Here is a 12,524-nt window from a genome sequence, read left to right as displayed (position 1 = left end):
CAAATCCCTTCACAGAAGCTCTGGTTGTTTCTTTGAAACCGAGATGGCAAAACAGCGACGCAACACCACACTGTCACTCTTCCGTCACTGCCAGTCACTTACGTTTGCAACTGGTTAACTCACAGCTCTCATCATCAACATCATTGTTATCATCATCATCACCAGTATGATGAGAACAAGGCCATTCAGTAATATGGTATCTTCTTCTGATGGATATTCATGAAAGTGAATCATCCCCTCCATTCTCGCTTCTTTGTTTTCCTTTTCGTCAATTCTAATACCACTGTCACTGCAGTAGAAACAGGCCTACACTGCCAGTCAACTGTTTAACATTAATACAACCAAAGGGGTTGTAGTTTAATTTAAATACTTTAAGACATATGTGATAAAAGTTAGAGAAATTTATTTTTATTTTAACTTTATTTAGTTTTACAACTGGTGCTCTGTTTGTCTTTTATTTGCATAACTGCTAACTAGTTTTTCCCCCCTGATTGGTAGCTCTTAACTTTATCCCCCACTACCACCTTTAGCATTTATAAGCAGTATATGAACATTTAATAAAGGGTTTATAACAGACTGATGTAGTTGTAAGCAGAGATAAGTGTTTATAAATGTATTTGCCATAAACTGTAACTCCTCCTGTTATGCAACCATTACATAGTGGATGCTGGCATAAACAGATAATGAATGACAACAACATAGTAAAACACAGCTGTAATAATGTAAAATATGTCTGCATATGAAAATTTATACTTGTTGATAAATACTGTACATAAAAATGTCCTTAAAGCTGTGGACAACTACATTATTGTGTGTTTTAAACCATTTAATAAATGTGAATATGGTATGTATGGTTATTCTCTAAACTCATCTATGCAGATCCATTAGTAACTTGCCCTATCAATACAGCATACAGTGCATGAAATATTGTCTTACAGAGAAGAAAATCAGGAGAAAAGAAAGATGAATTACACTGATATATTACAGCTCATGTTTCAGCTGTTTTTGCATTTTTCAACACACAAAGGTTGAAAGGTGTTTGGAAAACATACTATAAGTTAAAAGCACAGCTAGATAAAAACATACATGGATAGACTCTCACACAGATGGATAGATATACCTGAGAATGTGTGGGTGAAACCACAGAGCTGTTTTTCTTCATCTTGTGGAGACATTTTCCCTGGTAACAGCCATGTGGCTGCTGGGTGAGTGATACTTTAAGTCTTAAATCTTTTATCTGATAAACCCAGAACTTCCTCCACACACCAAACCCTGTCAGCTTTCAAATTTAAATTAGTGTCATATTTGTTTCAGGTTGTGGCTTCAATTTGATGTTTTCTCTCTCACACACACACACACACACACACACACACACAAAACACAGTTCAAACTGAGTCTGTGAAGCTCAGTGTTTTGGCTGTGTGTGTCACACTCATTGTGAGGTGGTCTTTCCTAGTGCTAATGTTTAGTCACCTCCACTGTATCTGAATATGAGGTTAATGTACTGTGAAGGAAAATGCCCCTCACATGGAAACAACTGAGCTTTGAGCTCGAGGGAATGCAGATGATTATGTTAATAAGGATGAGCTTGGAAAATAGTCAAATGATATTGCTTCTTTAGAAGTTCACCATGTGAGTAGTTTGTTCCTCTGTCAAGCTCTCACTATATAATGCCTGCCCTCGTCACAGACAGTTTTTAAATTTCTAGTTTGACATCAGCATTAACCCTTGACAAGCAATGAAACCCATTCAGACATTCAGGCATAAGACTTTCTGATGTATTGTATACACTGCTGCGGTTTAATTTCAATAACTTATACGATTATCATCACGGTATTCTAACCTACATATGTCAGTGATTAATTATAATGTTCCACTGAGTTTTACTGGCAGAGGAAGCAGAGCACAGATAAAAACAAAATGCTGCTCTGCTGAGAAATGTAAATTTTGTTAAGTCAGCATTTTGTCCAGCGCTATGAAGTTGACAGCTACATGGAAACATGACTGTGTATCTGTGATGCAAAAACTATTATACATGTTTTGTTCTGGAAATTATGTTGTTTGGTGGAAAAATGCATCTTAATATAATAAATTAAGATGTCCCCTTCATCTTCTGCACATATATACTGATTTGCACTTTATTAGCACAGGGGTTTTGCACATGTAAAAGAAAGTCAAATGTCCTAATTTTCTTGCAGCACATCTGTTCAATTCAGATTAAATTAAAAGTGCTGACACAAACACTGCACACTTACAGTAAAACAGTACCTCTTCTCTGCACAGGCTACTGCAGTGTGGTTATGTTGAATGGAATATAATGTTTAATAATGTTTGGTTTGGTTTAAATTTCCACACACTCACTGACGTCTTAGCAATAATGAAATTAAGACAAAGATCGGTTTTGCTGCACTTGTTTCTTTGAAAATGACAGAATATTCCATCCGGCCTTTTAAAACAGTAAAACTGAAAGTATCAGTCTCTGTGTGTGTGTGTGTGTATGATGAGAGAAAGAGAGAGAGAAAGAGTAAATAAATAACAGCCTGTATATCTGCATGTTTTCATTCCAGCTAAATGTTCAAAACCGAGCAGTAACGTCAGATTCTTCTTGGAATGAAACCCTGCAAGTGTTCAGTTACCAAATCCTTAATACATTCTAACCAGGCTAGATGTAGAAAAAAAATCCACATAAATGTAACAACAGTACACGCACCTTTCTTAGTACAACATAAGTTACAAGCAGATATTGGATCTAAGAGACCTGATCCAAAATGGATACCACTCTTTTTGAAGTACACAATAGAACTTTGGGCATGATGAATATAATTGGGCATAAATTGTTTCCAAGATTTTCAGTGTGTAAGAGATCACTCGCCTTCTTTTCCTCCCTCTGTTAATAGATAAGTATGACACTGATGCAACAAATTAAAATATGATGATCATCTGAAGGAGGCCATGACTGAAATATTTACAACAACTTGTAATTTTCTGTTCCAATAGCTTTGTACTCCAAAACATATCTTTGACATCTTTATTTACTGTTTTCTAAATTGTGATTTTGAATTTGATTTTTTCGTGATGAACTGAAGGAGTACGTATTCCTTCATGGGTTTAAGGTGTGTTCAGATCAAACACAAAGCAAATTTTAACCTTGCATTATGTGAACAAGTGAACAAATCAGTTTTTCCCAATGAAGATGTCAAAACCTGATCTGTGCGTCAGGGAAGAGGCTCAACAACGTGTCGCTTGTTTTAAAAAAAATGCTTTTTGCGACAGGCAAGAACAGGTAACCAACACAGGAGGAGATGAGGCAGACAACACAGGAACAGAACAGGCAGATGAGAACAGGTAGACAACACAGGACGAGAACAAATAGATGACAACAGGCAGACAACACAGGAACAGAACAGGCAGATGAGAACAGGTAGACAACACAGGACGAGAACAAATAGATGACAACAGGCAGACAACACAGGAGGAGAACAGACGACAACAGGCAGACAACACAGGAGCAGAACAAATAGACGACAACAATCAGACAACACAGGAGGAGAACAGGCAGATGAGAACAGGTAGACAACATAGGTGAATAAATAGATGACAACAGGCGGACAACACAGGAGGAGAACAGACGACAACAGGCAGACAACACAGGAAGAGAACAAACAGAAAACAACAGGCAGACAACACAGGAGGAGAACAAACAGAAAACAACAGGCGGACAACACAGGAGGAGAACAGACAACAACAGGCAGACAACATAGGAGGAGAACAAACAGACAACAACAGGCAGACAACACAGGAGGAGAACAGACGTCAACAGGCAGACAACACAGGAAGAGAACAAATAGATGACAACAGGCAGACAACACAGGAGGAGAACAGACAACAACTGGCAGACAACACAGGAGGAGAACAGACGACATCAGGCAGACAGCACAGGAGGAGAACAGACAACAACTGGCAGACAACACAGGAGGAGAACAGACGACAACACGGGAGAAGGGAGGAAATGGTGAAATTTTCTTTGTATTTTGCTGCCAGTTTGGCAAGGTCTGAAATAGGCTTTTTAAGTTCATGTTAAAACTTGGAAGAAGACTATGGATAATTTGGTAGATTTAAATCACCTGCACCTAAGAACCAATCAGGACCTGCCATGATGTTCCCATCCCATGACTGTGGGTGTTTGATGTTCCACTGTTGATAGCTGACATACAAACTTTTTGACATTAAAGAAAGTTAACAATAGTAGCGGAATCGGCCTACATATGCATAATAAAACTGATACATACACTAGTAACCAATTCCTGCTTAGGTCCAACCATTGGTGGAATGTAACTTAGTCCATTTACTCGAGTACTGAACATAAGTACAGACTCAAGGTACTTTTACTTTACTTGAGTATTTCCATTTTATGCTACTTCAGACTTCTACTCCACTACATCTCAGATGTAATAAACTGACCTTAGATCAGCTGGAAACAGGGCTGTTTTTCTGAGCTCATGAAAAGTTAACTTTTTAGAAATACAGAATGTGTCACAGGACAGCGATGCTACAAACATATGATGACCTTATAGAATATGATGCATTCCTGTAGATTAAGCTACCAAACAGTATATAAAGTTTTTAAAATTAGCACAACCCCATAAGTGTAAACTGTGTATGTTTTGTAACTGTAATTGTGTGTCTATCATTAATCCAAAAACATCATCTGCACTATGCATGTACTTTTACTTTTGTTACTTTTAAGTATATTTTGCTGATAATACTTACATACTTTTACTTACAGTAAGGTTTTAAATGCAGGACTTTAACTTGTAGTGGAGTATTTTCTCAGTGTGATATTACTACTTTTACTTAAGTAAAGGATCTGAATACTTTTTCCACCACTGGTTTTAACTTGCTAACCAATACCTGTCTGATGCTTAGGACCTCATGTGGAGTGAGTCCAAAATAATGTCTGCTGCCTCAGTCAAGTAACCAGTTAACACGTCCTCTTGCTGCGGATTGAAGACTGCTGTGATAGCCCACACAGTGCAGCTGTTTTGATTCTTGTTCTCAGAGGTTTTGCATTTCTTACAGTATCAAGCCTTATACTGTTTTTCCATGCTGCACCTCATCTGATGCAGATTTTATTATACGTGCATGCAGGCACAGTCCTGTCGGTTTTAATCAGCCACTGTCTTGGCATGCTGAAAGTAGTAGGATACAGAAAGTGTTTAGTTGTTATTACAGTGTTGATCGTAACACTTTTTGAAAAGCAGTTACAACCAACCTGTCAATCTACTTTTTTACCTGAAAAATTTGCGTTTTGGCTGTAAAATCTGCATACTTTTTCACTCTGATGGCTCTTAGGTAATCCTTTCTCAGTGAACGTGGTGCTGTAACAACCATCCCTTTGTTGAAACGAGTCCCTGTCTCTCCTATAGTAAAACACTGACAGGGACCATTTTTCTGCATACCGAGTTCTTTTGCTTTTCCTACCCGCAATTACTTTACTTCTGATGCTGTAATTATTAAGTATAGATTTAGATACAGGTTGCACTATGCACTTTATAATGCTTCAGCCACACCATGTCACTCCACCTTACAGTAATAGATCTGGTCTATTTGTCTTGTCAAATGTCAGTTACTGTGTTGTGGGTGGATGGTGTCTTGTCTTGTAAGTTGATCATTGTGATCTAGTCTAGTGTGGACGGTGAGAAACAGCATTTTGTTCATTTGTATACCTGGATTAATGATAATGAACAAACTTGAACTTTTACATTTGATACTTTCAGTATAATTGCTAATACTTTTAATACTTTTGCTTGAAGATTTTGAATGCAGAACTTTTACATTATTATTAGTAAGTAGGCCTACTTAGTAAAGTAAAGGATCTGAATGCTTTTTCCACCACTGCTGCTAGCTTGTGGTTCACCAATATTAAACTTGCATTCCTGTAGCAGAACATTGGCTAAATATAGGCTAAAGAGCATGTATCAGTGTCCCAAAATATGTCAGATTAAATCACTTCATTTTCTGAATTAATGTTTTTGGCTATTTTTTAAATAACCGCGCTTTTCATTTACATTCCTCTCTTTTGTTTGAATTGGTCCTCCGGTACTGCTACCTCCCTCCCCTGGGTGAAAGGTGTAGCGAACAGGTGGTGCAAAGACAGTCTAACGATTTTTGTTTTTTGCGCTGCTCTACCGATAGTACGGTACCAGCGCTATGCATTGTGGGACACAGAGTAAGATGGACGCGGCCACCGGGAGCATGTTGAAGCCTCAATAACATATATTTTTAAATGTTAAATTTCCGCACAAGGCTATAATTTATGATTCGTTGTAATAATAACGAAAGATTAAATTGGCACAAGGTCTCTGCTGGACGTGGAAACTGGTAATGTGGCATGTGATGTAATAGCTAATGACGTGTTAGCTAAAGCTAAAGCTAAAGCTAAGGGTCAATGAAAAGATATTTGAAAGCTGAGTTTGTTTGATAAAAACAATACCCGACTGGCCAACACGATTTTACCTGAGTAAACTGAATAAATTTCATGTGAAGTTGATAGTTGTTGTGTCTCTGTAGAAAACTTCAGACATGTCTGTAATCGGGGGGTTACTGAAAGCTGGAGCGTCCTTCTGTCAGTCTGCTGGGACTCTGCTGCACACAGCCAGGAACATTTCTACTGGTGAGTAACTTACTGTTACTGATTTCAATGACTAGAACAGGCCAGTTTATTAGTTGTGGCTGTACCGTACCAACAGTATAACGTTTTGCGTCTACAGTCTGTACTTTAGGTTAGGTCTCACAACAGCACACGAAACTGACCACAAAGGATATTACAAAAGGATTCAAAACTAGTACGTAAGTTACAACTACACCATAAATCAAATTTAGAAACCAGGTACAAACTAGTAGAGGAGAATATACAAGGCAAAATGTACATAAAATACAAATTATAAAGCTTTATACATTAACTTAAATTTCATTCATTGGTTAGGTCTGCAGGTAGATAGGCTAGTTTATCAATAATAATCAAGATAAATGTCAAGTCATTATTTCTTTCAAGTTTAAAGGCTGATTTTACATGGTTTGATAAAAAAACCCCACCATATTTTCTTTCATACTGCACATTGCTGCAGCTCCTCTTTTCATCCTGTGTTGAAGGCTTCGTTTTAGCTATGGAGCAATGCATCATGTCTCTAAATGATCTTTTTTCATCCATAAAATTTTAACTGAGCTCTGTCTCTACTAGGGCTGTAATCAACCAAAGAAAATCTTGGTCGACTAAAGTCCTGAAATCTTCGACTAAAAATCGACTAAAAATGACTTAATTATTATTTTTTTTTAATTAGTCAGCTGTGCACTGTGCGCAGTACTTGGTAGCCTTGTTGTCTGCCTAAATTAATTGTAAATAAACGTTACAAAAATAGTAGGCTATTTGCAGTTTATTAAATTGTTTTTTATCTAATTATTTTGCACTAAATAGTCTGTCGGCTCTGACAGCAATGCGTCACGTGCACCTGCGCAATATCATAGCCTACGATTTACGATGTTGCTTGTCAACTAGTGATATCATCACAAGAATTGTTGAGGAATATGCAACATCATTTAGACAATTATTTTTGTCATATGTTATAATAATAAGTTTATTAGACACTATGATCATTTCAGCAGAGCGCAGCTGAGCGCTCAGCTGAGCGGCGGCAGACACGAATAGATAAAATTTTTTTGCTCTTAATAAACACAAAAGGCACATCCACTTTAATGTTTAATTATGTGATTCCTTTAGTGTTTCCACACATAGTGCCATATTAGCCGCGTTGTCACATACAACAGAAACTCTCTTTGCTTCTTGAATTCCAAAGGTATCAGCAACTTCAGATAGTCGCGCAGCAATGTTTAGACTCTGTGCTTTCCAGTCTCCATCAATGAAATGGGCAGTCACTGTCATATAGGACTCCATTCTAAAAGATGTCCACATATCTGTGGTCAAGCTCAGTCCCTCGCTGTGTTGTATTAACTCTGATACTTTCTCTTTGAGTCCCTCATATTTTGCGGTTAGTGCATGCTTGATTGTGTGGCGTGCTGACACAGTATATCCAGGTTCCAAAACTTTTAACAAGTTCTTAAAACCTTGGCCCTCCACAACAGCAATGGGCCTCATATCCTGAACAATAAAGTTAACAATTCCTTCCGTTATATTATTTTTCCGTTTGGATGATAAAGGAGGCTTAAAATCCAGCGTGCTCTGGGTGTGTCTGGGGGATGCCGTCATTATGGATGGATGTGCCTGCATTTATAAAATGATTATTACACTAAAACATTGAAATAATTCGAATTTTGATATGTTCATATAGCCTACTCAAAATACAGACAGGGCAACCTAACGCAGACAAGTTAGCTTACCGCTTTTAGATGGTACGTCATGTTTGTCGTCGAGCTGTGGAAGGCAAACTGTTGGTTGCAAATTTTGCATTGAACCTTTTTCCCGTTGTCAATTTTAACAAAGTGCTTCCACACTGTCGATTTCTTTGTTGTTGACATGTTAGAAGACGGACTATTAAACACTCTCACAGTTAATTATAGATAAATAATAGGCCTATTTAGCATCAAACCTTCTATAGCCTACTTATCTGTCTCTCTTCTCCTCCGGTGGGTTGGGCTAATCCAAAAAAGTAAAAACAAGGGGGGTGTTCTTAAGACAGACTATTACCTGTGAAACAGGGGTGCTCTGAAAACACCCCCATTAGCAATTAGTGGTTTCCACCTGATGAAGCGCAGCAAAACTGATGAAATGAAAACTGATGAAATGAATGCGGCAAAAAATCGACCAATCAGAATTTTGGTCGAACCAGAACGTACAGACCAATTAATCGACTAATCAACTGGGACGTTACAGCCCTAGTCCCTACATCACAGTAACAACTTTATGTCCACTGACGGCCTGGACGGTAGCTAGTGTTTGGAAGGGAGAGGAGAGGTGTGTGCTGCAGCTCAGTGTTTTTCCACTGGTGTTTTTGAGGGCGTGTCAGACTAGCCGCTTGGCGAGCGATATACAGGTGCTGGTCATATAATTAGAATATCATCAAAGAGTTGATTCATTTCAGTAATTCCATTCAAAAAGTGAAACTTGGATATTATATTCATTACACACAGACTGATATATTTCATATTTCCTTTAATTGTGATGATTAAAACTGACAACTAATGAAAGTCCAAAATTCAGTATCTCCGAAAAATTAGAATATTACTTAAGAGCAATACAAAAAAGGATTTTTAGAAATGTTGGCCAAGTATGAACATCAAAAGTATGAGCATGTACAGCACTCAATACTTAGTTGGGGCTCCTTTTGCCTGAATTACTGCAGCAATGCGGCTGCTCAGGTGTTATGAGAGCCCAGGTTGCTCTGATAGTGGCCTTCAGCTCTTCTGCATTGTTGGTCAGGCGAGTTTGCTGGCCAATTAAGAACAGGGATACCATGGTCCTTAAACCAGTTACTGGTAGCTTTGGCACTGTGCGCAGGTGCCATGTACTGTTGTAAAATTAAATCTGCATCTCCATAAAGTTGGTCAGCAGCAGGAAGCATGAAGTGCTCTAAAACTTCCTGGTAGACGGCTGCGTTGACCTTGGACCTCAGAAAACACAGTGGACCAACACCAGCAGATGACATGGCACCCCAAACCATCACTGACTGGAAACTTTACACTGGACATCAAGCAACGTGGATTCTGTGCCTCTCCTCTCTTCCTCCAGACTCTGGGACCTTGATTTCCAAAGGAAATGCAAAATTTACTTTCATCAGAGAACATAACTTTGGACCACTCATAAGCAGTCCTGTCCTTTTTGTCTTTAGCCCAGGCGAGGCGCTTCTGATGCTGTGTCTTGTTCAAGAGCGGCTTGACACAAGGAATGCGACAGCTGAAACCCATGTCTTGCATACGTCTGTACGTGGTGGTTCTTGAAGCACTGACTCCAGCTGCAGTCCATTCTTGGTGAATCTCCCCCACATTTTTGAATGGGTTTTGTTTCACAATCCCCTCCAGGGTGCCCGTTATCCCTATTGCTTGTACACTTTTTTCTACCACATCTTTTCCTTCCCTTCGCCTCTCAATTAATGTGCTTGGACACAGAGCTCTGTGAACAGCCAGCCTCTTTAGCAATGACCTTTTGTGTCTTGCCCTCCTTGTGCAAGGTGTCAATGGTCGTCTTTTGGACAGCTGTCAAGTCAGCAGTCTTCCCCATGATTGTGTAGCCTACAGAACTAGACTGAGAGACCATTTAAAGGCCTTTGCAGGTGTTTTGAGTTAATTAGCTGATTAGAGTGTGACACCAGGTGTCTTCAATATTAAACCTTTTCACAATATTCTAATTTTCTGAGATACTGATTTTGGGGTTTTCATTAGTTGTCAGTTATAATCATCAAAATTAAAAGTAATGAACACTTGAAATATATCAGTCTGTGTGGAATGAATGTATAAATTATACAAGTTTCACTGTTTGAATGGAATTACTGAAATAAATAAAAAAAATCACTTTTTGATGATATTCTAATTATATGACCAGCACCTGTATGACGCGCATTTAGCTTTTATCCCTGTGACGTCACAGAGAAACGGCTGGACTACAAACGAGCTGTTTTCAAGCAGTTCAGAGCAGTGTTTTCTGTGGGAGATGGAAACTCCCTTTGGGCTGGACTTTGGGCTTTTTCACTTTGCAAACCTATTACATGCACAAAAAAGGTATATAACTCAATAAAGGAGAGGGAGAAAACCAAAAAGCATAATATCACCTGTTTAAGCTATTTTTTATGGTCCGAAAATGACAACACTTGATGTCAAACAGTGGAACACTCCACAAATCTGAGGTCGAACATCAAAAACAATTAGCATGAAATCTTTTTTTCAACAAATATGCATGAGTAATATTAAATAGTCTTTTTTCAGTCTCTTTACCTCAACTAAATAAATATCTCAATAGAAAAAATAAGTGCTAATTTGTGCTAAAACACTTATTGAACATTTGTGATATTGTTATTGAGGAAAATCATATCGCGATAAGCATTATAGTTTTATTGCCCAGCCCTAGTTTACAGTGAGACAATACAGAAAAAAGCAGCAAATATATTTGAGAAGCTGCATTTTTGCTCGATAAACAATGTATTTATCCTTTTTTTTTGTTTGTTTTTGTCTGATTAATTTTATGTTGATCAATTGTAGCAGCACTAAATGTAGTATATGTGGAGAAGATACTCAATACTATCATGTGCTTTCTTCAGGTACATGCTGCCACATCAGGATGCATGCCATCCCTCAGCTGAAGAAGGTAGACAGGTGGACTGAGAAGAGGAGCATGTTTGGAGTTTATGATAACATAGGCATCTTAGGTAAGTGTCATAAACCAGTTAAAGCCTATTTTAGACTGTGGAATCCCCCCCCCCCCCCCTGTATTTTTTATGTTGGTTTTATAGAGCAAAGCATGTAATAAAGCCATTAGGATGAGCAATGCCACTATTGAATCAAATGTGATTAGTTCACTGATTAAGTTTGCTTGTTAGTGTAGGAGAACCAAATAACCTTTTGTTAGGTCGTGGTTTGAGTTAATAGACTTTTTAATTGTTCCAGAAAAAGGCTAAATTGAGAATCAGTGTGTTCTCAACAAGTCCTTACTGGATCATTTTAGAAGATAAATTGTGTGTACATTAATGTCTGTGAAGGTTCTCAGTCATCCAGGTCTTAGTTATCCAAAGAAGGTTAAAGTCAAGGGCAACTGGACTTGGTTGAAGATACTAGAAGACGTTTTGTTCCTCATCCAAGAGACTTCTTCAGAACTTAAGATACATTAATATGTGCGAATACATGCAAGACCAATTTAACACCCTAGTGTTGATCTTTATCCCAGTTCCCAACTCTTCACAAACTGTGCTTTTCCTACACTTTTGCTTGCTTTCTCTCTTTCTTGCACATACACTGTGCATTGATCTCCTCGCTTTGTGTCTGCAGGGGACTTTAAAGCTCATCCCAAAGACCTCATTGTAGCTCCCTGCTGGCTGAAGGCGTTCAAAGGCAATGAACTGCAGCGTCTAATTAGAAAGAAGAAGATGGTGGGAGACAGGATGATGACTCTGGACAGACACAACCTGGAGAAGAGGCTCCGCTTCCTCTACAGACGCTTCAACCGTACTGGCAAACACCGCTAACATTGAACAAACCATACTGGCAAATCCATCTGATCAGCCAATAAGGACTGTTGGAGTCAAGCAGTGTGATTTCATGCTGTCAATGAGCTGTATATTGCCACTTTTTCTAAGTTATATTCATATAAAGAGAAGATGTGTGTTTCAGAGTACCATACTTCCTTTTAAATCCATTGTTTTGTTCCTATTAATGACTGCAAACACAAAGTACATGATGCCTGAAAATACATTATAAAACTGGACTGAAAAGAAGCTGTGTTTATTCATTCTAATACAAACGCCCTTAGCTCCCAGACAGCGGCATGCTGGTCACATTTGCTATGATAGTCTTGCCTAAGTATC

At 38.3% G+C, this 12,524-nt stretch overlaps 1 protein-coding gene across 1 annotated transcript; it reads left to right on the top strand.

The window, feature by feature from the left end:
• Positions 1–6,205: 6,205 nt before the first annotated feature.
• mrpl51 (mitochondrial ribosomal protein L51) lies at positions 6,206–12,434 on the top strand. The gene is made up of 4 exons (XM_038711134.1): positions 6,206–6,381; positions 6,571–6,673; positions 11,265–11,372; positions 11,989–12,434. The coding sequence occupies exons 2-4, from the start codon at positions 6,583–6,585 to the stop codon at positions 12,183–12,185; spliced, it is 396 nt and encodes a 131-aa protein (XP_038567062.1). The 5' UTR covers positions 6,206–6,381; positions 6,571–6,582; the 3' UTR covers positions 12,186–12,434.
• Positions 12,435–12,524: the final 90 nt, after the last annotated feature.

Source organism: Micropterus salmoides, unplaced genomic scaffold (genome assembly GCF_014851395.1).
Source record: "Micropterus salmoides isolate LMB-PRFRI ecotype aquatic unplaced genomic scaffold, ASM1485139v1 Ms_hic_scaffold_11, whole genome shotgun sequence".
Taxonomy (NCBI): domain Eukaryota; kingdom Metazoa; phylum Chordata; class Actinopteri; order Centrarchiformes; family Centrarchidae; genus Micropterus; species Micropterus salmoides.
The sequence above is the reverse complement of the archived record's forward strand: the minus strand, read 5'-3'. Positions and strand labels throughout refer to the sequence as shown.